The sequence below is a fragment of the Ranitomeya imitator genome, chromosome 6 (assembly GCF_032444005.1).
Source record: "Ranitomeya imitator isolate aRanImi1 chromosome 6, aRanImi1.pri, whole genome shotgun sequence".
NCBI lineage: Eukaryota > Metazoa > Chordata > Amphibia > Anura > Dendrobatidae > Ranitomeya > Ranitomeya imitator.
This window is the reverse complement of record NC_091287.1, coordinates 557,304,613-557,328,373: the sequence shown is the minus strand read 5'-3', so window position 1 is coordinate 557,328,373 and position 23,761 is coordinate 557,304,613. Positions and strand designations below refer to the sequence as shown.

The following is a 23,761-nucleotide window of genomic DNA, read 5'->3' as shown; positions in this document are numbered from 1 at the left end:
GCTCGCTGACTCTTCTCTCTCCGCTCTGCCATCTCCATCTTGGCCAGCTCCATTTTGGTCCGCTCTGCCATCTCCATCTTGGTTAGCTCTATCCTGGTCCGCTCGGCCATCTTTTCCTTCAGATCAGTACGCACATCAGCCATCACCTCTCGTATGATCTCTACTGCAGGGTTTGGGTCATAGAACGCCAGTCTGTTCTTTACCTCCCTCTGGAATTCAGTCTCCTCCCCGTTCACATTGGGGGGTGCTGCACTGTCATGTTCCATGATGGCTGCTATCAAATCCGCTTTTGTTTTGTTGCTGGCGATTAACCCTCGGGCTTCCACCAGATCTTTTAATGTAGTCCTCTTTAACTTCTGGCAGTTGTCTTCCATTCATTCCTTTCCTCCTGTAGAAGGGGTATCAGATCCCGCTGTCTGCCACCAGTGTAACGGGGTCTAACAAGCTGGGGTTCCTCTTTCAGTACCACCCCATGTTTCAGGAGGTCCACTCTGCTTTTGCTGGATTCTGAATGAAGGACGCTGGCTGGAATTCCTTGGTTACATGAAAGCATATAAATGCTGACTGCTACTCCAGGTATTTCCAGTCTAAAAGAACTCACTTTATTTACAGCACACAGAATATATAACACAGATACACAGGGCAGGCCAATAGAAAAATCAGGCCAGACATACAATACAATAGCCGCAGGGGACCGGAGCCTGCTGATATTTACTGGGGGAATTACAAAGGTGGGGGAGGACAGAAGAGGGATATCTTGTCCTCTCTGCCCAGTGGCGCAGCCTGTGGACTGATGCATTTCACATGGAACCTATTATACATAATATATACTGCATAACATATTCTTGGTGCTGGGTGTTCTGTAACACTGGATAAGTAATGAGGGTGTCTGGCTGACATCTCTTCATTTCCTAGGGCTTGATGTCAGCGACAGCTGCTGACACCAAGCCCTAATCCCATTACCCTGATGTATTTCATACTGATAATGGGGAAAAAAAGGGGGTCAAAACATAAAATTACATCAGAAAGCATTTTGTTTAAATATCTCTTATTTAGCACAAAAAAGCATTCCTTACTGCAAAAAAAACTGCATGCATAAATGCACCAAAAGCACGTGTTGCAGAAATTTCTGCAAGCCAAATGCTCAACGTGCACACGTAGCGTTCTTCTATTATGACTCCCCGCCTGTAGTATCCAGCGTCTCCTGACTCCAGCACGCTGAGTGCTGTACTGATCGGCCTCAACACCGGTATATTATGCTTCCATTATCCCTCCCCGGCTACCAGCATCTCCTGACTCCAGCACTCTGGGTGTTAAAACGTTCGGTTATAATGGTGCAGTCACTGTCCTCCTCTGGACTTATCCTTTCTCTGCTTCTTTCAGCTTTGTATTTTATTACAGGGAGCAGACTGGCACCATGGGAATCCTCTCCGACCCGAACCGGCGACAGGCGCTGACACGTCTCATCACACGGCTCAACTCCCCGCTCTGGTGAGTGCGTGAGTGGAGCACGGGGGCGAGAGAACAAAATGCTGCTGGGGCAGAGAGGGAGACCGAAATGCTGCTGGGGCAGAGAGGAAGTGACACGCCGGGGGTGAGAGAGCGAGCGATCAGAGCGTTGTTTTTTTCCGCTCTTTCTATGATGGCCTGTGGGAGGCCTCCTGCAATGAAGAGTCCTCGCTATATCAGTGGTCTCTCATTCTGTGCTTTCTTTCCCCCCCCCAGCATCATCAGCTACCTGATCGGGGTCGGCTGGCTCCTGGGTTTGGCTTTCCAGCCATTCACACTGCGCTCCTACATATCCGAGAACTCCATGGGCTCCACCATGGTGGATGAGAAGTTCGTGTATGGGGAGAAAGCGCTGTCCTACGCCCGAAAATTCACCGCACACAAGAAGTCAGCCGGGTGAGTGACCAGATCCTCCTCCGCACTCTGCTGACAGCACACAGGTCACTGCATCAGAGCTGCGCCCACAGCACACACCCGACATCCTGCTGCGGCTCGGGGATCGGAGTGTGGCCCGTGGGTGAGAGGGATCAGAGTGTGGCCCGTGGGTGAGAGGGATCAGAGTGTGACCCGTGGGTGAGAGGGATCAGAGTGTGGCCCGTGGGTGAGAGGGATCAGAGTGTGGCCCGTGGGTGAGAGGGATCAGAGTGTGGCCCGTGGGTGAGAGGGATCAGAGTGTGGCTGTCAGGATTCCCTGACCGCTGCCACCAATTTGTCACGATTCCCACCGTGACCGTCACCCCTACATCACAGATCGGGGTGACTTTAGGCCAACAGACGGCTATCACATGTGCAGGGGGCTTATCTTAGTTATCCCTCCACTCCACAATGTGATGAAACAACACCCACAAGGCTATTGACCTCTTAGTTTACAGCAGGGGCTTATTCTAGGTATCCCACTGCTCTGCAATATACCACGAACTGCAGGGATTTATGTATATCCCGCTTACAGTTCCACTTAAAACTTGCAGCTCTCTGGCACCCCCCTTACTCTCAGGTCAGATGAGGTACTGCACCTGGGGTAATTAGTCGCCAGAAAGGCTGCCTGCTATGTACTGGCTATTGGGCACACTGCAGCAACGCGATAAACTACTCCCACTCAGGCAGGAACAATAATTATCAATGCCGCAGTCGCTACAACATCACCCCAAAAGCCTGCACGGTATCGCTGCCACCAGCTTCGATTAAACGGGTCCGAAGCTAACCCAACACAATAGTAGGGTATTTCCCTTCAGGAGACTTAGGGTACGGTTTAGAACAGGAGAACGAACTAGTATTAAATAATATACCCCATCAAAAGTTTCAGGCAGTGTTTTATCAAGATATTCTACAAAGATGTTACAAATGAGACAATTGCAAATATGTACAAGGTAATTATAACATAAAGGGATTAAAGGAGAAAAGAGAACACTCACATGTTCTCAGTTCATTGCATTGCAGGCAACCATATGTCCCAGTTCATTGGACGTGCTCAGGGCTCTCCAGGAGAAGACCAAAAATCAAGAAGAAGAATGAGCTGAGGATCTTGGCAGACAGTTATAGCTTCAAGGGCCACTGTCACCCCCCTGCAGCCGTTATAAACTAAAAGAGCCACCTTGTGCAGCAGTAATGCTGCATTCTAACAAGGTGGCTCTTTTAGTTTTGTGTTCAGGTATTATTAAAATAAAGCGTTTTGAAACTCTGCAGAAATACCTGTCTTTGTCCACGGAGGCGGGTCTGAAGCCTCCTCTGTGAAGTGCCCAACAGCCGTCACTCACATCTTCTGGGGCGATGGTCGCCGCCCCCTGCGCGCTGTTTTCTTTTCAAATCCAACGCCGGCGCTGTGTAAATATTTGGGGGGCAGGCGCAGTAAGCTCTGGCTGTCTGACGTCACAGCCAGGCTTGCAGACTGCGCCTGTGCTGGCAGTGTGGCCACCCACCTCGGGAATCCCTGCCCCGCACTGTGTTATGCATTATGCACAGTGCGGGGCTAGGATTCCTGGGCATGCGCACTGCATGTCTCAGACTCTCACCCACGTCCCCCGCCCCCCGCCTTCCAGCCAGCTAGCAGGCAAGTTTCGTAGGTTGTTTCTTTCGATTGCTATGAGCAGAAGGAGGAGGCGGCAGGATGAGCTCAGCTGAATAGCCAGAGGCTGTAAGGCGGGGGGCGCAGTCTGCAAGCCTGGCTGTGACGTCAGACAGCCAGAGCTTACTGCGCCTGCCCCACAAATATTTACATAGCGCCGGCATTGGATTTGAAAAGAAAACAGCGCGCAGGGGGCGGCGACCATCGCCCCAGAAGATGTGAGTGACGGCTGTTGGGCACTTCACAGAGGAGGCTTCAGACCCGCCTCCGTGGACAAAGACAGGTATTTCTGCAGAGTTTCAACACGCTTTATTTTAATAATACCTGAACACAAAACTAAAAGAGCCACCTTGTTAGAATGCAGCATTACTGCTGCACAAGGTGGCTCTTTTAGTTTATAACGGCTGCAGGGGGGTGACAGTGGCCCTTTCAGCCTGTGACATCCCAGAAAGGGGTTGGATCACCTCGTCCCTCCTACCTCTTCAGTCTAACTAAACTTTAAACTATTTTCTCTAATTTCTATAACTTCGCTACAAAACATGTCAGAGTCATAAGAAACCCAGCATTCATCTCGGATTAATGTGGGCATTCTAATGAGATCAAATATGTCCTATCTGGGATACATATTTACAGAAATCCCTACTTCTTTACCAGATGGAGTTAGAAGCCCGTGTTTAGAGGGATGGGCAGATCCACCGAGGGAGAGTAAGAATATATATTTTTGTGTTCTTAACGTAAACGGTTTGCATAATATCTTACAAAAACAGAACAAAGAACTTCCATGGATTTCTGGAAACTTCTGGACACTTCTAAACAGTTCTCTGCTAGAGGAAGATTTGAGCCTAGTCGTAAATACCTTTCGGCCATAAAACTCCCCCCAGTACATTGACAGGGCAGCTCTTGGCTGAGTGAAAGGGAAGGGAAGGGGGGCTTTTTTAGCCCGCAGCCTGCTAACAAGAGAAACTACTTATATGATATTTCATACCATATCGTGACAGTGGCCCGTGGGTGAGAGGGATCAGAGTGTGGCCCGTGGGGGGGGTGAGGGATAAGAGTGTGGCCTGTGGGGGGGTGAGGGATCAGAGTGTGGCCCGTGGGTGAGAGGGATCAGAGTGTGGCCCGTGGGGGGGTGAGGGATAAGAGTGTGGCCTGTGGGGGGATGAGGGATCAGAGTGTGGCCCGTGGGGGTGAGAGGGATCAGAGTGTGGCCCGTGGGGGTGAGAGGGATCAGAGTGTGGCCCGTGGGGGTGAGAGGGATCAGAGTGTGGCCCGTGGGTGAGAGGGATCAGAGTGTGGCCCGTGGGGGTGAGAGGGATCAGAGTGTGGCCCGTGGGGGGTGAGGGATCCGAGTGTGGGGAAAGGGGTGTGAGGGATCAGAGTGTGGCATGGGGGGTGTGAGGGATCAGAGTGTGGGGAAGGGATCAGAGTGTGGACCGGGGGGAGATCAGAGTGGACTCCCATCCCGGCTGTTTACAGATCATACATATTGTAATATTTTCTGCTCTGAAGCCTCTCACTATTCTCAGTATCTCCGCCATTTTGTTACATAGATCTCAATCCTCTGTAAGGCTATGTGCACACGTTCAGGATTTCTTGCAGAAAATTCCTGAGAAAAACCTGAAATTTTTTGCAAGAAATCTGCATGCGTTTTTTGCCGCGTTTTTGATGCGTTTTTTTTTCTGGACTTTTCCCAATGCATTTTATAGTGTGAAATCCGCAAAATTAATGAACATGCTGCGTTTTTTACCGCGATGTGTTTTTTTCGCGGAAAAAAACGCATCATGTGCACAAAACATGCAGAATTCATTCAAAATGATGGAATACATATTGTATGCTGTTTTTTTGCGGTTTTATAGCGTTTTTATCGCAAAAAAAAACGTGAAAAATCACCAACGTGTGCACACAGCCTAAGATGTCACATCTGAGGGTTTGTTACAGTCATATCCAGTCCCCCTGGGCTGCAATCCAGGCTGTTGGCTGCACTGCCACATTGTCACAAACCCTCAGCGCAGGAGGCGATCAGTGCTTGGAGCAGGGTGACAGATAACGCTCGTCTGCTTTCTGCGCAGGGGATCTCTCGTCACCTGGCTGGAGAGGACGATGCACGGGATCGGGCTGGAGGTTTACACCCAGAGCTTTATCCGGAACCTGCCGTTCCCTGACGAGTCCACGGAGCGCTACATATGTGTGTACGGTGGGATACGTATGTGTGTACGGGGGGATATGTGTGTGTACGGGGGGATATGTGTGTGTGTACGGGGGGATACATATGTGTATACGGGGGGATACGTATGTGTGTACGGGGGGATACGTGTGTGTGTACGGGGGGATATGTGTGTGTGTACGGGGGGATACATATGTGTGTACGGGGGGAAATGTGTGTGTGTACGGGGGGATACGTGTGTGTATACGGGGGGATACATATGTGTATACGGGGGGATACGTATGTGTGTACGGGGGGATATGTGTGTGTGTACGGGGGGATACGTATGTGTGTACGGGGGGATATGTGTGTGTGTACGGGGGGATACGTATGTGTGTACGGGGGGATATGTGTGTGTACGGGGGGATATGTGTGTGTGTACGGGGGGATACATATGTGTATACGGGGGGATACGTATGTGTGTACGGGGGGATACGTGTGTGTGTACGGGGGGATATGTGTGTGTGTACGGGGGGATACATATGTGTGTACGGGGGGAAATGTGTGTGTGTACGGGGGGATACGTGTGTGTATACGGGGGGATACATATGTGTATACGGGGGGATACGTATGTGTGTACGGGGGGATATGTGTGTGTGTACGGGGGGATACGTATGTGTGTACGGGGGGATATGTGTGTGTGTACGGGGGGATACGTATGTGTGTACGGGGGGATATGTGTGTGTACGGGGGGATATGTGTGTGTGTACGGGGGGATACATATGTGTATACGGGGGGATACGTATGTGTGTACGGGGGGATATGTGTGTGTGTACGGGGGGATACATATGTGTGTACGGGGGGAAATGTGTGTGTGTACGGGGGGATACATATGTGTGTACGGGGGGAAATGTGTGTGTGTACGGGGGGATATGTGTGTGTATACGGGGGGATACATATGTGTATACGGGGGGATACGAATGTGTGTACGGGGGGATATGTGTGTGTGTACGGGGGGATACGTATGTGTGTACGGGGGGATATGTGTGTGTGTACGGGGGGATACGTATGTGTGTACGGGGGGATATGTGTGTGTACGGGGGGATATGTGTGTGTGTACGGGGGGATACATATGTGTATACGGGGGGATACGTATGTGTGTACGGGGGGATATGTGTGTGTGTACGGGGGGATACGTATGTGTGTACGGGGGGATATGTGTGTGTGTACGGGGGGATACATATGTGTGTACGGGGGAAATGTGTGTGTGTACGGGGGGATACATGTGTGTATACGGGGGGATACGTATGTGTGTACGGGGGGATACGTATGTGTGCTCTTTATTCAGCAAAACATACTATGCATAGTATGAACCGGCATACGCAGTGATCTGTGAGGGAGCGGGAGTGAGGAGAGACCGGACGACAGCTGTTTCGCGCTACGGCGCTTCTACAGGTCCATGCAGGTGAGCTTAGACCTGTAGAAGCGCCGTGGCGCGAAACGGCCGTCGTCCGGTCTCTCCTCACTCCCGCTCCCTCACAGATCACTGCGTATGCCGGTTCATACTATGCATAGTATGTTTTGCTGAATAAAGAGCACACTTGGAAGAAGCGCAAGGGTGAGTGCTGCATCATTTTTCTTCTCATTATATGGTCTTGTACAAAACTCTGACGATTGCATAGCACCACCCGCAGCTCACAGCAAGGGAGACCTCATCTGTCCTTCTGAAACAGATCGTTTAAGCGAATCTCCAATTGCGCTATAGTGAAGCTCTGTGCCGATCATCTTTCTGTTTCTTGGTATAACGAAGGGATACGTATGTGTGTACGGGGGGAAATGTGTGTGTGTACGGGGGGATATGTGTGTGTACGGGGGATACGTATGTGTACGGGGGGATACGTGTGTGTATGGGGGGGATACGGCTGTGTCCGGCCGGCGGGGAAGGCGCCTGCAGTAATCTTATCCTTCTGTTGTCAGATGGTGAAAGGCACCAACGTGTACGGCATCCTGCGGGCCCCCCGCACCGCCAGCACCGAATCCCTGGTGCTCAGCGTCCCCTGCAGCGAGGGCCAGAACAACCACCAGGCGGTGGGGCTGCTGCTGGCGCTGACCTCCTACTTCCGAGGTGAGACCACTGGAGAGGGGCTGCGTTATAATGCCGGTACGTGGCAGCCCCGGGGGTCCTCTGAGACCCCGGATCAATCTCAGAGGACACCGGTCACAAATAGTACACTTGTCCATAATGACAGGCCGCCTTTACACCCTCCAATACGCTTGTGACTCTGGTCCGTGCACTCAGGTCAGATCTACTGGGCGAAGGACATCGTCTTCCTGGTGAACGAGCACGACCTGATCGGCATGGAGGCCTGGCTGGAGGGCTACCACGACGTCAACGTGACCGGTACGAGAGCCCCACATCCCCCCATTGCCCCTCAATATCTTCTCCGTGCTGATAATTCGTTTCTATGTATCAGAGAGTTTGGCCAATTGTAACGAACCCTCAGCTGTGACTGGTGTCTCGTCTGGATGGAGTTTTCTTGTTTAGACAGAATGTTTCCATTCACTTTAGAAAGTTGCGGAACTTTTTCTTATTAAGTTTTGTATATTCTTATAAACCCGGAGAAGAGGCCGCCTCGCCATGATAACCGCTGATCGGGGATGTTATGGGGGTTGGCATCCCGATCCAGTCCTATATTAGTTATTACGGACCCAGAGCAATCAGCCGATCATTCCTTGTGTATTGTTTCCTCTTATATGTGGCGGGCTGGGTCTTGTAGTGCTGCAGGTCCACATGTATGAGGCGCTGCCGTGTTCCTGCGCCCGTCTGGCCTGTGCAGTGTGAGCGCCCCTCCAGTGCTGGGTGGGCTCCTTGCGTTCTTCTGCTGCCATCTAGTGGCTGTCCTCAGGATTGCACTGTGTGTTCTTTCAGACATGCAGTCGTCACTCGTCAGTGATGATGGGACGAGCGGGAGCCATCCAGGCCGCCTTGTCCCTAGAGATCAGCAGCGACGTCATCACCAGCTTTGATGTGGTTGTGGAAGGGCTGAACGGGCAGCTGCCCAACCTGGATATGGCCAACCTGTTCCTAGCGTTCTGCCAGAAGAACCAGCTGCTGTGCACCATACAGGGCAAGGTGAGGCACAGTGAGACCCCTGCGGCCCCCGTCAGCTGTAAATTGTCAGATGTAGCTCCTCTCCGGGGTGTGGGTGGAGCGTGGCCCCCTGTCCTCTCCGGGGTGTAGGTGGAGCGTGGCCCCCTGTCCCCTCCGGGGTGTGGGTGGAGCGTGGCCCCCTGTCCCCTCCGGGGTGTGGGTGGAGCGTGGCCCCCTGTCCCCTCCGGGGTGTGGGTGGAGCGTGGCCCCCTGTCCCCTCCGGGGTGTGGGTGGAGCGTGGCCCCCTGTCCCCTCCGGGGTGTAGGTGGAGCGCGGCCCCCTGCCCCCTCCGGGGTGTGGGTGGAGCGTGGCCCCCTGTCCCCTCCGGGGTGTGGGTGGAGCGTGGCCCCCTGTCCCCTCCGGGGTGTAGGTGGAGCGCGGCCCCCTGCCCCCTCCGGGGTGTGGGTGGAGCGTGGCCCCCTGTCCCCTCCGGGGTGTGGGTGGAGCGTGGCCCCCTGTCCCCTCCGGGGTGTAGGTGGAGCGCGGCCCCCTGTCCCCTCCGGGGTGTGGTTGGAGCGCGGCCCCCTGTCCCCTCCGGGGTGTGGGTGGAGCGCGGCACCCCCTACTTTCCCTCCTGCTGACACCGCTTCCCTCTCGTTGACCAGCTGCAGCGCAGTGACTACTACACCGTCCCCGTATACCTGCACACAATGCTGCTCATGGTTCTAAAGCAAAGCCCCGGCCGACCTCAGGGAGACCACGGCCTCTTCCTCCACTACCACATCGAAGCCATCACCCTGCGCGGCATCAACAGCTTCCACCAGTACAAATACGAGATGGTAACCATCGGAGAGTAAGTGAAGGAGAATCTGGTCATGTGAGGTCCTGGTACTGCACATGGGGGGTCGGTAACGTCTCTCTTCTAGTACTGCACATGGGGGGTCGGTAACGTCTCTCTTCTAGTACTGCACATGGGGGGTCGGTAACGTCTCTTCTAGTACTGCACATGGGGGGTCAGTAACGTCTCTCTTCTAGTACTGCACATGGGGGGTCAGTAACGTCTCTCTTCTAGTACTGCACATGGGGGGTCAGTAACGTCTCTCTTCTAGTACTGCACATGGGGGGTCAGTAACGTCTCTCTTCTAGTACTGCACATGGGGGGTCAGTAAGGTCTCTTCTAGTACTGCACATGGGGGGTCGGTAACGTCTCTTCTAGTACTGCACATGGGGGGTCGGTAACGTCTCTTCTAGTACTGCACATGGGGGGTCGGTAACGTCTCTCTTCTAGTACTGCACATGGGGGTCTGTAACGTCTCTTCTAGTACTGCACATGGGGGGTCGGTAACGTCTCTCTTCTAGTACTGCACATGGGGGGTCGGTAACGTCTCTCTTCTAGTACTGCACATGGGGGGTCAGTAACGTCACTCTTCTAGTACTGCACATGGGGGTCGGTAACGTCTCTCTTCTAGTACTGCACATGGGGGGTCAGTAACGTCTCTCTTCTAGTACTGCACATGGGGGGTCGGTAACGTCTCTCTTCTAGTACTGCACATGGGGTCGGTAACGTCTCTCTTCTAGTACTGCACATGGGGGGTCAGTAACGTCACTCTTCTAGTACTGCACATGGGGGTCGGTAACGTCTCTCTTCTAGTACTGCACATGGGGGGTCAGTAACGTCACTCTTCTAGTACTGCACATGGGGGTCGGTAACGTCTCTCTTCTAGTACTGCACATGGGGGGTCAGTAACGTCACTCTTCTAGTACTGCACATGGGGGTCGGTAACGTCTCTCTTCTAGTACTGCACATGGGGGGTCAGTAACGTCACTCTTCTAGTACTGCACATGGGGGTCGGTAACGTCACTCTTCTAGTACTGCACATGGGGGGTCAGTAACGTCTCTCTTCTAGTACTGCACATGGGGGGTCAGTAACGTCTCTCTTCTAGTACTGCACATGGGGGGTCGGTAACGTCTCTCTTCTAGTACTGCACATGGGGGGTCGGTAACGTCTCTCTTCTAGTACTGCACATGGGGTCGGTAACGTCTCTCTTCTAGTACTGCACATGGGGGGTCAGTAACGTCACTCTTCTAGTACTGCACATGGGGGTCGGTAACGTCTCTCTTCTAGTACTGCACATGGGGGGTCAGTAACGTCACTCTTCTAGTACTGCACATGGGGGTCGGTAACGTCTCTCTTCTAGTACTGCACATGGGGGGTCAGTAACGTCACTCTTCTAGTACTGCACATGGGGGTCGGTAACGTCTCTCTTCTAGTACTGCACATGGGGGGTCAGTAACGTCACTCTTCTAGTACTGCACATGGGGGGTCGGTAACGTCTCTCTTCTAGTACTGCACATGGGGTCGGTAACGTCTCTCTTCTAGTACTGCACATGGGGGGTCAGTAACGTCACTCTTCTAGTACTGCACATGGGGGGTCGGTAACGTCTCTCTTCTAGTACTGCACATGGGGGGTCAGTAACGTCACTCTTCTAGTACTGCACATGGGGGTCGGTAACGTCTCTCTTCTAGTACTGCACATGGGGGGTCGGTAACGTCTCTCTTCTAGTACTGCACATGGGGTCGGTAACGTCTCTCTTCTAGTACTGCACATGGGGGGTCAGTAACGTCACTCTTCTAGTACTGCACATGGGGGGTCGGTAACGTCTCTCTTCTAGTACTGCACATGGGGGGTCAGTAACGTCACTCTTCTAGTACTGCACATGGGGGTCGGTAACGTCTCTCTTCTAGTACTGCACATGGGGGGTCGGTAACGTCTCTCTTCTAGTACTGCACATGGGGTCGGTAACGTCACTCTTCTAGTACTGCACATGGGGGTCGGTAACGTCTCTCTTCTAGTACTACACATGGGGGGTCGGTAACGTCTCTCTTCTAGTACTGCACATGGGGTCGGTAACGTCTCTCTTCTAGTACTACACATGGGGCGTCAGTAACGTCTCTCTCCTAGTACTGCACATGGGGGGTCGGTAACGTCTCTCTTCTAGTACTACACATGGGGGGTCGGTAACGTCTCTCTTCTAGTACTGCACATGGGGTCGGTAACGTCTCTCTTCTAGTACTACACATGGGGGTCAGTAACGTCTCTCTCCTAGTACTGCACATGGGGGTCAGTAACGTCTCTCTCCTAGTACTGCACATGGGGGGTCAGTAACGTCTCTCTTCTAGTACTGCACATGGGGGGTCAGTAACGCCTTACGGTGCGCAAATTTTTGCCTGTAGGATATTATTGCAAGAGAGCTTGGCTGAGTAGATTACACAAGAAGGAAAACACACAGCAAGTCAGCAGGATCTAGGAGCAACATGGCAGATGTGACAACCTACATGGTGAGCTGCAGCATGTGCTACATGTTCACAGACCGACCAGAAGAAGAATTAAATTTCACCTGTCAGAAGTGTAGACTAGTGGCCCTTTTAGAAGAAAAGGTGCGGGGTCTGGAAGAAAGAATAGCAACTTTGAAACTCATCAAAGAGAATGAAGACTTTCTAGACAGAACAGAAGCATCTCTACTGGTCACAGAAGGTGAAAAAAGTGTCAGAGAACCTCCAAAAGCAGATGAGTGGAAGCATGTGACCAAAAGAAGCAAGAAGACCATGGAGAAATCACCAACCACACAAATGAAGAACCGATATCAAATCTTTGTAGAGGATGAAGATGGCACACCTAAGGATGAAGCAATACCAGCAAGCAAAAAAGAAAAGGGCACACAGCAACAAGTGACAGCAAAAAGTACAGCCAAGAAGCAACGAAGAGTGGTGGTGGTGGGAGACTCACTACTGAGAGGCACAGAAGCAGCCATCTGCAGACCGGACATAACTGCAAGAGAAGTATGCTGCCTTCCAGGTGCGATGATCAAGGATGTGACCGATAGGATACCAAAGCTCTTCAGCTCCAAGGACGTCCACCCATTTCTTCTGATACATGTTGGCACCAATGACACGGCAAGGAAGGACCTACCGACAATCTGCAAAGACTTTGAAGAGTTGGGGAAGAAAGTAAAGGAACTGGATGCACAGGTAGTTTTTTCTTCTATCCTTCCAGTAGACGGGCATGGCACCAGGAGATGGAACAGGATCCTTGATGCAAACAACTGGCTAAGACGATGGTGCAGACAACAAGGATTCGGATTCCTGGACCACGGTGTGAATTACTTGTACGATGGACTCCTCGCCAGAGATGGACTACACCTCAACAAACCTGGGAAACACACATTCGCCAGAAGACTCGCTACACTCATCAGGAGGGCGTTAAACTAGAAGAAGAGGGGACGGGAAGAAAAACATTAGACTTGAACAAAGAAGACCCAGGAAAACATACTCAGATGGGAGGTAAGAACATTTCTAAAACAATCCACAGCGAGGAGATTGGAACAAAACAAAATCCTCTAAACTGCATGCTCGCAAACGCCAGAAGCCTGACAAACAAGATGGAAGAACTAGAAGCAGAAATATCTACAGGTAACTTTGACATAGTGGGAATAACCGAGACATGGTTAGATGAAAGCTATGACTGGGCAGTTAACTTACAGGGTTACAGTCTGTTTAGAAAGGATCGTAAAAATCGGAGAGGAGGAGGGGTTTGTCTCTATGTAAAGTCTTGTCTAAAGTCCACTTTAAGGGAGGATATTAGCGAAGGAAATGAGGATGTTGAGTCCATATGGGTCGAAATTCATGGAGGGAAAAATGGTAACAAAATTCTCATTGGGGTCTGTTACAAACCCCCAAATATAACAGAAAGCATGGAAAGTCTACTTCTAAAGCAGATAGATGAAGCTGCAACCCATAATGAGGTCCTGGTTATGGGGGACTTTAACTACCCGGATATTAACTGGGAAACAGAAACCTGTGAAACCCATAAAGGCAACAGGTTTCTGCTAATAACCAAGAAATATTATCTTTCACAATTGGTGCAGAATCCAACCAGAGGAGCAGCACTTTTAGACCTAATACTATCTAATAGACCTGACAGAATAACAAATCTGCAGGTGGTCGGGCATCTAGGAAATAGCGACCACAATATTGTGCAGTTTCACCTGTCTTTCACTAGGGGGACTTGTCAGGGAGTCACAAAAACACTGAACTTTAGGAAGGCAAAGTTTGACCAGCTTAGAGATTCCCTTAATCTGGTAGACTGGGACAATATCCTCAGAAATAAGAATACAGATAATAAATGGGAAATGTTTAAGAACATCCTAAATAGGCAGTGTAAGCGGTTTATACCTTGTGGGAATAAAAGGACTAGAAATAGGAAAAACCCAATGTGGCTAAACAAAGAAGTAAGACAGGCAATTAACAGTAAAAAGAAAGCATTTGCACTACTAAAGCAGGATGGCACCATTGAAGCTCTAAAAAACTATAGGGAGAAAAATACTTTATCTAAAAAACTAATTAAAGCTGCCAAAAAGGAAACAGAGAAGCACATTGCTAAGGAGAGTAAAACTAATCCCAAACTGTTCTTCAACTATATCAATAGTAAAAGAATAAAAACTGAAAATGTAGGCCCCTTAAAAAATAGTGAGGAAAGAATGGTTGTAGATGACGAGGAAAAAGCTAACATATTAAACACCTTCTTCTCCACGGTATTCACGGTGGAAAATGAAATGCTAGGTGAAATCCCAAGAAACAATGAAAACCCTATATTAAGGGTCACCAATCTAACCCAAGAAGAGGTGCGAAACCGGCTAAATAAGATGAAAATAGATAAATCTCCGGGTCCGGATGGCATACACCCACGAGTACTAAGAGAACTAAGTAATGTAATAGATAAACCATTATTTCTTATTTTTAGTGACTCTATAGCGACAGGGTCTGTTCCGCAGGACTGGCGCATAGCAAATGTGGTGCCAATATTCAAAAAGGGCTCTAAAAGTGAACCTGGAAATTTTAGGCCAGTAAGTCTAACCTCTATTGTTGGTAAAATATTTGAAGGGTTTCTGAGGGATGTTATTCTGGATTATCTCAATGAGAATAACTGTTTAACTCCATATCAGCATGGGTTTATGAGAAATCGCTCCTGTCAAACCAATCTAATCAGTTTTTATGAAGAGGTAAGCTATAGGCTGGACCACGGGGAGTCATTGGACGTGGTATATCTCGATTTTTCCAAAGCGTTTGATACCGTGCCGCACAAGAGGTTGGTACACAAAATGAGAATGCTTGGTCTGGGGGAAAATGTGTGTAAATGGGTTAGTAACTGGCTTAGTGATAGAAAGCAGAGGGTCGTTATAAATGGTATAATCTCTAACTGGGTCGCTGTGACCAGTGGGGTACCACAGGGGTCAGTATTGGGACCTGTTCTCTTCAACATATTCATTAATGATCTGGTAGAAGGTTTACACAGTAAAATATCGATATTTGCAGATGATACAAAACTATGTAAAGCAGTTAATACAAGAGAAGATAGTATTCTGCTACAGATGGATCTGGATAAGTTGGAAACTTGGGCTGAAAGGTGGCAGATGAGGTTTAACAATGATAAATGTAAGGTTATACACATGGGAAGAAGGAATCAATATCACCATTACACACTGAACGGGAAACCACTGGGTAAATCTGACAGGGAGAAGGACTTGGGGATCCTAGTTAATGATAAACTTACCTGGAGCAGCCAGTGCCAGGCAGCAGCTGCCAAGGCAAACAGGATCATGGGGTGCATTAAAAGAGGTCTGGATACACATGATGAGAGCATTATACTGCCTCTGTACAAATCCCTAGTTAGACCGCACATGGAGTACTGTGTCCAGTTTTGGGCACCGGTGCTCAGGAAGGATATAATGGAACTAGAGAGAGTACAAAGGAGGGCAACAAAATTAATAAAGGGGATGGGAGAACTACAATACCCAGATAGATTAGCGAAATTAGGATTATTTAGTCTAGAAAAAAGACGACTGAGGGGCGATCTAATAACCATGTATAAGTATATAAGGGGACAATACAAATATCTCGCTGAGGATCTGTTTATACCAAGGAAGGTGACGGGCACAAGGGGGCATTCTTTGCGTCTGGAGGAGAGAAGGTTTTTCCACCAACATAGAAGAGGATTCTTTACTGTTAGGGCAGTGAGAATCTGGAATTGCTTGCCTGAGGAGGTGGTGATGGCGAACTCAGTCGAGGGGTTCAAGAGAGGCCTGGATGTCTTCCTGGAGCAGAACAATATTGTATCATACAATTAGGTTCTGTAGAAGGACGTAGATCTGGGGATTTATTATGATGGAATATAGGCTGAACTGGATGGACAAATGTCTTTTTTCGGCCTTACTAACTATGTTACTATGTTACTCTTCTAGTACTGCACATGGGGGGTCGGTAACGTCTCTCTTCTAGTACTGCACATGGGGGTCGGTAACGTCTCTCTTCTAGTACTGCACATGGGGGTCGGTAACGTCTCTTCTAGTACTGCACATGGGGGTCGGTAACGTCTCTCTTCTAGTACTGCACATGGGGGTCAGTAACGTCTCTTCTAGTACTACACATGGGGGGTCGGTAACGTCTCTCTTCTAGTACTGCACATGGGGGTCAGTAACGTCACTCTTCTAGTACTGCACATGGGGGGTCGGTAACGTCTCTCTTCTAGTACTGCACATGGGGGTCGGTAACGTCTCTTCTAGTACTGCACATGGGGGGTCGGTAACGTCTCTCTTCTAGTACTGCACATGGGGGGTCAGTAACGTCACTCTTCTAGTACTGCACATGGGGGTCAGTAACGTCTCTCTTCTAGTACTGCACATGGGGGTCAGTAACGTCACTCTTCTAGTACTGCACATGGGGGTCGGTAACGTCTCTCTTCTAGTACTGCACATGGGGGGTCAGTAACGTCACTCTTCTAGTACTGCACATGGGGGTCAGTAACGTCTCTCTTCTAGTACTGCACATGGGGGTCAGTAACGTCACTCTTCTAGTATTGCACATGGGGGGTCGGTAACGTCTCTCTTCTAGTACTGCACATGGGGGTCGGTAACGTCTCTTCTAGTACTGCACATGGGGGGTCGGTAACGTCACTCTTCTAGTACTGCACATGGGGGTCGGTAACGTCTCTCTTCTAGTACTGCACATGGGGGTCGGTAACGTCTCTTCTAGTACTGCACATGGGGGGTCGGTAACGTCACTCTTCTAGTACTACACATGGGGGTCGGTAACGTCTCTCTTCTAGTACTGCACATGGGGGTCGGTAACGTCTCTTCTAGTACTGCACATGGGGGGTCAGTAACGTCACTCTTCTAGTACTGCACATGGGGGGTCGGTAACGTCTCTCTTCTAGTACTGCACATGGGGGTCAGTAACGTCACTCTTCTAGTACTGCACATGGGGGTCAGTAACGTCACTCTTCTAGTACTGCACATGGGGGTCAGTAACGTCACTCTTCTAGTACTGCACATGGGGGTCAGTAACGTCACTCTTCTAGTACTGCACATGGGGGGTCGGTAACGTCTCTCTTCTAGTACTGCGCATGGGGGGTCGGTAACGTCTCTCTTCTAGTACTGCGCATGGGGGGTCGGTAACGTCTCTCTTCTAGTACTGCACATGGGGGGTCGGTAACGTCTCTTCTAGTACTGCACATGGGGGGTCAGTAACGTCACTCTTCTAGTACTGCACATGGGGGGTCGGTAACGTCTCTCTTCTAGTACTGCGCATGGGGGGTCGGTAACGTCTCTCTTCTAGTACTGCGCATGGGGGGTCGGTAACGTCTCTCTTCTAGTACTGCACATGGGGGGTCGGTAACGTCTCTTCTAGTACTGCACATGGGGGGTCAGTAACGTCACTCTTCTAGTACTGCACATGGGGGTCAGTAACGTCTCTCTTCTAGTACTGCACATGGGGGGTCGGTAACGTCTCTCTTCTAGTACTGCACATGGGGGTCAGTAACGTCACTCTTCTAGTACTGCACATGGGGGTCAGTAACGTCACTCTTCTAGTACTGCACATGGGGGTCAGTAACGTCACTCTTCTAGTACTGCACATGGGGGGTCGGTAACGTCTCTCTTCTAGTACTGCGCATGGGGGGTCGGTAACGTCTCTCTTCTAGTACTGCGCATGGGGGGTCGGTAACGTCACTCTTCTAGTACTGCACATGGGGGATCAGTAACGTCTCTTCTAGTACTGCACATGGGGGTCGGTAACATCTCTCTTCTAGTACTGCACATGGGGGTCGGTAACGTCACTCTTCTAGTACTGCACATGGGGGTCGGTAACGTCACTCTTCTAGTACTGCACATGGGGGATCAGTAACGTCTCTTCTAGTACTGCACATGGGGGGTCGGTAACGTCTCTCTTCTAGTACTGCACATGGGGGTCGGTAACGTCTCTCTTCTAGTACTGCACATGGGGGTCGGTAACGTCTCTTCTAGTACTGCACATGGGGGTCAGTAACGTCTCTCTTCTAGTACTGCACATGGGGGTCAGTAACGTCTCTCTTCTAGTACTGCACATGGGGGGTCGGTAACGTCTCTCTTCTAGTACTGCACATGGGGGTCAGTAACGTCACTCTTCTAGTACTGCACATGGGGGGTCGGTAACGTCTCTCTTCTAGTACTGCACATGGGTCAGTAACGTCTCTCTTCTAGTACTGCACATGGGGGGTCGGTAACGTCTCTCTTCTAGTACTGCACATGGGGGGTCGGTAATGTCACTCTTCTAGTACCGCTGCGGTGATGATGCACTACACCACGTGTCCACTAGGAGGAGCCAACCAACCCTGGACCTGAGCTGTTTCCTTTCTTTTTGTTCCCAGAACTATTGCAGGGATGTTCCGCAAACTGAACAACCTGTCGGAGCAGCTGCACCAGTCCTACTTCTTCTACCTTCTTCCTTCCCTCAACAGATTTGTGTCTATCGGGATTTACATGCCGGCCATCGGCTTCATCATCCTCATTCTCATCCTCCGAATATCCTAATCTGCTATGCCGTGTGTACGGTAATGGTTGGTTTATTTCCTGACCCCCCCCCCCCCGTAGTGCTCTGACGCTGAGCTCGGACATTACCGGGCCGATGGCTGCACTCACTGAATCTATCCTGATATGTTGTTCTTATCCATCAGCCAAGCAGTGCAGTGATAATTAGCCACCACTAGAGGGAGCCGGTGTACACCTGTATCCAGCATTGACTTCAGTGGGAATTATACTCATTTGTATGTAGATGGCGCCCCCTAGTGGTAAAAATGGGAAGAAAATGAAAAAAAAATCAAAGAGAAAAGGAAACAATGGACAAAAAGGAAAAATAACCAGCACCGACCTTTAACAGCTGCAAATGGAGGCAGCTCCGATCGCTGCTGTTTACGCATTAAGATCAATCACTGACAGCGACATTTATATGGTTCCTTTGCTGATAGACATCGACATCCATTAATACAGGGTACTGATGGGCTGTAATGGCACCGGGGGCCAACAGAAAACTCTCACATCGTCGCCATATTTGTCACCTACCTGTGTCTGGGCTACATATGAGACCATTAATGTTCCCTGTATCCTGCAGTATATACTATATATGTTCTCAGGTTCAAGTCCCCTAAGAGAATTAAAAAAAGAGTGAAAATTAATAGCAAAATATTTTTAAAGAATATAGAAAATAAAATTTGCTTTAACCCTCACTTTTCGCAATTCACAAGTATTAAAAAAAAATCATCTGTTTTTTACCTGGGGAGCCGCCGTTTAGCAAACCGGACCCCCAACATTTTGAAGTTTTATCCAAATTGACTTCTCTCCAATGGATCCTGAGTTATCATCCTCCAGTCACATCCAGAGCTTACAAGGAACCATCAGAACTGTGGATGCAGCTTTGGTTGTGACTGGAGTGTAAGAATTTATCTCTGCAATGATCCTTGACTTTGTCCTCCCGCTCTGGATCTGTGGATTTAAGCTGAGCCGGACAGAGACGACGAGCGAGGACGGAGCTGGAGATGGTGACGCGGTTCGTATATATTCCCCCCATCCCTGTGATATTCCCGGGGGGCCTGGACTGATCGTCTGTGTTCGTATAGTTGTTCTGATTCGCTATGTCGCTTTCTCCATGTGCAGGGCTTTGTAGTAGCTTAGTATCCATGGTTACGACTACTATGAGCTAACTGTCACTATATGAGTGGTCGTAACCATGGATACCTAAGCTAAGTGGCATAGCTTATAAGAAGAACTATACTACATTTGTAATTGGAATTATTTGCTAATATTATTATTACACCTACATATAGGAATAGAATGTTGGAGATGGGAATACGCCTTTAGGGAATGTGCACACGTCAGGATTTTCTAGCAGAAATTTCCTGACAAAAACCGGACATTTCTGCCAAAAACCCGCATGCGTTTTTTTTCGCATTTTTGACGTTTTTTTCCCCAATGCATAGAATAGTGGGAAAAATGTGAAAAATCCGCAAAATTAATGAACATGCTGCTTTTTTTACCGCAATGCGTTTTTTTTTTTTGCGAAAAAAAACGCATCATGTGCACAAAAATTGCGGAATGCATTCTAAATGATAGGATGCATATGTCTGCAGTTTGTAATGCGTTTTTATCCTGAAAAAAACGCGAACAAACCTGAAGGTGTGCACATACCCTTAAAGAATTATTCATCCGACATGGAGATCTTCAAAATATATATATATTTATATGTGCGCTATGGCGACCCAAACCAACTTTTTTATTTTAATATTTTTTATACATATTTTTCAAAACCCGTAAAACATAAATTTACAGGCCGTTTTTATTTTTATCGGACCATTAATGTCAGGTTCTCACAAGTGAGTCCCGAGAAGCGACGGCTGCGCTTCATTTCTGGGTAGGGGGCAGTTTGGCCATTGCAGCCCACGGAGGGGACGTTAATGGGGGCGTTACAGCTCGTGGGAACCTCTGACGTTTGGAATCGCCCCCAATTCTCCCAGTTAAAGTTAAAGAAATGAAAATAATAAGATAATAATATTCAGTGTCGCCGCAGCAGGAAAAGTCTGATCTATAAAAATCTCAAATTAACACTACAGGAATGTCTGCTGTTCTCTCGGTATCCCCTGAGCCTGCACATCCTTACTTTTTGCTTCCGGTATACTTTTTTTTTTTTTGTTATCTACACTATTGTAGCTGCTGTACTGAAATCTGCTGTACTGAAAAAGGCAGAATTGTGAGTGCAGCTCTGGAGGTGTCTGGTGCAGGAGAGTTCTGAGCCTCTTCAGACTGACAGCTTTTTTTTCTCTGTTTTGCTTTTGTCGCTGGTCATGTCTGTCCTGTTTCCAGGCTCCTTTTCGCGGGGCTGCTGGTCCTGGTCTCGCCGGCCACCACTCTTCTGGGCAGCATCTTCCTGTACCGGGAGCTGATTCAGTACCCAGTGACTCTCCTGGAAAGCTGCAGCTCTTCCTCCAGGCCATCGCGGGGGGCATGCTGGACCACTACCTCTACGGATCACTCCTCTTCCCTTCCATCGCCTTCTTCGTGTACCCCTGCCGGCTGCAACTGTGGAACGTGGTTTTCTGGAAATAATACCGGATTTGGGTTTTAGTTCTTCGTAAGAAATCGCTCAAAGAGTGGACGTCCAGGTCATAATGAGCGAGACAGACCCATCGGAAGGCAGTGACGTGGTCTGCTGGTGGAGATGATGGCGGCTTGGCTCAGACCGGAGCGATCTGGAGAAGCTGGAAATATTTATTGCAACTTTTTAAAAAGTGACGGATCCTTCATATGGTGCATGAGACATTTTACCGACTACTGCACTTCTTTATTGTTCCTATATGGGAATGAGATTCAAACTTTCTACCGTAAACCAACTTCAGGAACCTGGCTCCAAAGTGACGCGGTGCAATGACGACAAAGCAGCGGATGGATGCAGATTCTTCAGGAGCAGCAGCTTTTACCACAAGAGCAAAACTCCGACAGCTCCTAATAAATGTGACATAATAATGAAAAGATGAATAAAAGTACAGAATGTTTTTAAAGAGTTGTAATGTTATTTATAAGGATATAACTCCTATAATACTGCTCCTATGTACAAGAATATAACTACTATAATACTGCTCCTATATACAGGAATATAACTACTATAATACTGCTCCCTATGTACAGGAATATAACTACTATAATACTGCTCCTATGTACAAGAATATAACTACTATAATACTGCTCCCTATGTACAGGAATATAACTACTATAATACTGCCCCTATGTACAAGAATATAACTACTATAATACTGCTCCTATGTACAAGAATATAACTACTATAATACTGCTCCCTATGTACAAGAATATAACTACTATAATACTGCTCCTATGTACAAGAATATAACTACTATAATACTGCCCCTATGTACAAGAATATAACTACTATAATACTGCCCCTATGTACAAGAATATAACTACTATAATACTGCTCCTATGTACAAGAATATAACTACTATAATACTGCCCCTATGTACAAGAATATAACTACTATAATACTGCCCCTATGTACAAGAATATAACTACTATAATACTGCTCCTATGTACAAGAATATAACTACTATAATACTGCTCCTATGTACAAGAATATAACTACTATAATACTGCTCCTATGTACAGGAATATAACTACTATAATACTGCTCCTATGTACAAGGATATAACTACTATAATACTGCTCCTATGTACAAGAATATAACTACTATAATACTGCTCCTATGTACAGGAATATAACTACTATAATACTGCTCCTATGTACAAGGATATAACTACTATAATACTGCTCCTATGTACAAGAATATAACTACTATAATACTGCTCCTATGTACAGGAATATAACTACTATAATACTGCCCCTATGTACAAGAATATAACTACTATAATACTGCTCCTATGTACAAGAATATAACTACTATAATACTGCCCCTATGTACAAGAATATAACTACTATAATACTGCCCCTATGTACAAGAATATAACTACTATAATACTGCTCCTATGTACAGGAATATAACTACTATAATACTGCTCCTATGTACAAGAATATAACTACTATAATACTGCTCCTATGTACAGGAATATAACTACTATAATACTGCTCCTATGTACAAGGATATAACTACTATAATACTGCTCCTATGTACAAGGATATAACTACTATAATACTGCTCCTATGTACAAGAATATAACTACTATAATACTGCTCCTATGTACAGGAATATAACTACTATAATACTGCTCCTATGTACAAGAATATAACTACTATAATACTGCTCCTATGTACAAGAATATAACTACTATAATACTGCCCCTATGTACAAGAATATAACTACTATAATACTGCCCCTATGTACAAGAATATAACTACTATAATACTGCTCCTATATATAAGAATATAACTACTATAATACTGCTCCTATATACAAGAATATAACTACTATAATACTGCTCCTATGTATAAGAATATAACTACTATAATACTGACCCCTATGTACAAGAATATAACTACTATAATACTGCCCCTTTGAACAGGAATATAACTACTATAATACTGCTCCTATGTACAAGAATATAACTACTATAATACTGCCCCTATGTACAAGAATATAACTACTATAATATTGGTCCTATGTACAAGAATATAACTACTATAATACTGCCCCTATGTACAAGAATATAACTACTATAATACTGCTCCTATGTACAAGAGTATAACTACTATAATACTGCTCCTATGTACAAGAATATAACTACTATAATACTGCTCCCTATGTACAAGAATATAACTACTATAATACTGCCCCTTTGAACAGGAATATAACTACTATAATACTGCTCCTATGTACAAGAATATAACTACTATAATACTGCCCCTATGTACAAGAATATAACTACTATAATACTGGTCCTATGTACAAGAATATAACTACTATAATACTGCCCCTATGTACAAGAATATAACTACTATAATACTGCTCCTATGTACAAGAGTATAACTACTATAATACTGCTCCTATGTATAAGAATATAACTACTA

At 47.8% G+C, this 23,761-nt stretch overlaps 1 protein-coding gene across 1 annotated transcript; it reads left to right on the top strand.

Moving 5' to 3' along the window:
• Positions 1-1,417: 1,417 nt before the first annotated feature.
• LOC138643169 (glycosylphosphatidylinositol anchor attachment 1 protein-like) lies at positions 1,418-21,712 on the top strand. The gene is made up of 10 exons (XM_069731999.1): positions 1,418-1,491; positions 1,726-1,905; positions 5,641-5,758; positions 7,692-7,839; positions 8,014-8,108; positions 8,644-8,847; positions 9,471-9,658; positions 18,547-18,699; positions 19,640-19,721; positions 21,032-21,712. The coding sequence occupies exons 1-10, from the start codon at positions 1,418-1,420 to the stop codon at positions 21,272-21,274; spliced, it is 1,485 nt and encodes a 494-aa protein (XP_069588100.1). The 3' UTR covers positions 21,275-21,712.
• Positions 21,713-23,761: the final 2,049 nt, after the last annotated feature.

What these genes read in the sequence shown, in the direction of transcription:
- LOC138643169 (XM_069731999.1), top strand. Translation starts at nt 1,418, where the DNA reads ATGGGAATCCTCTCCGACCCGAACCGGCGACAGGCGCTGACACGTCTC. An exon ending in CGGCTCAACTCCCCGCTCTG is followed by an intron (nt 1,492 to 1,725) that starts GTGAGTGCGTGA and finishes TCCCCCCCCCAG; the next exon opens with CATCATCAGCTACCTGATCG. An exon ending in GAGCTGGAGATGGTGACGCG is followed by an intron (nt 19,722 to 21,031) that starts GTTCGTATATAT and finishes TCCTGTTTCCAG; the next exon opens with GCTCCTTTTCGCGGGGCTGC.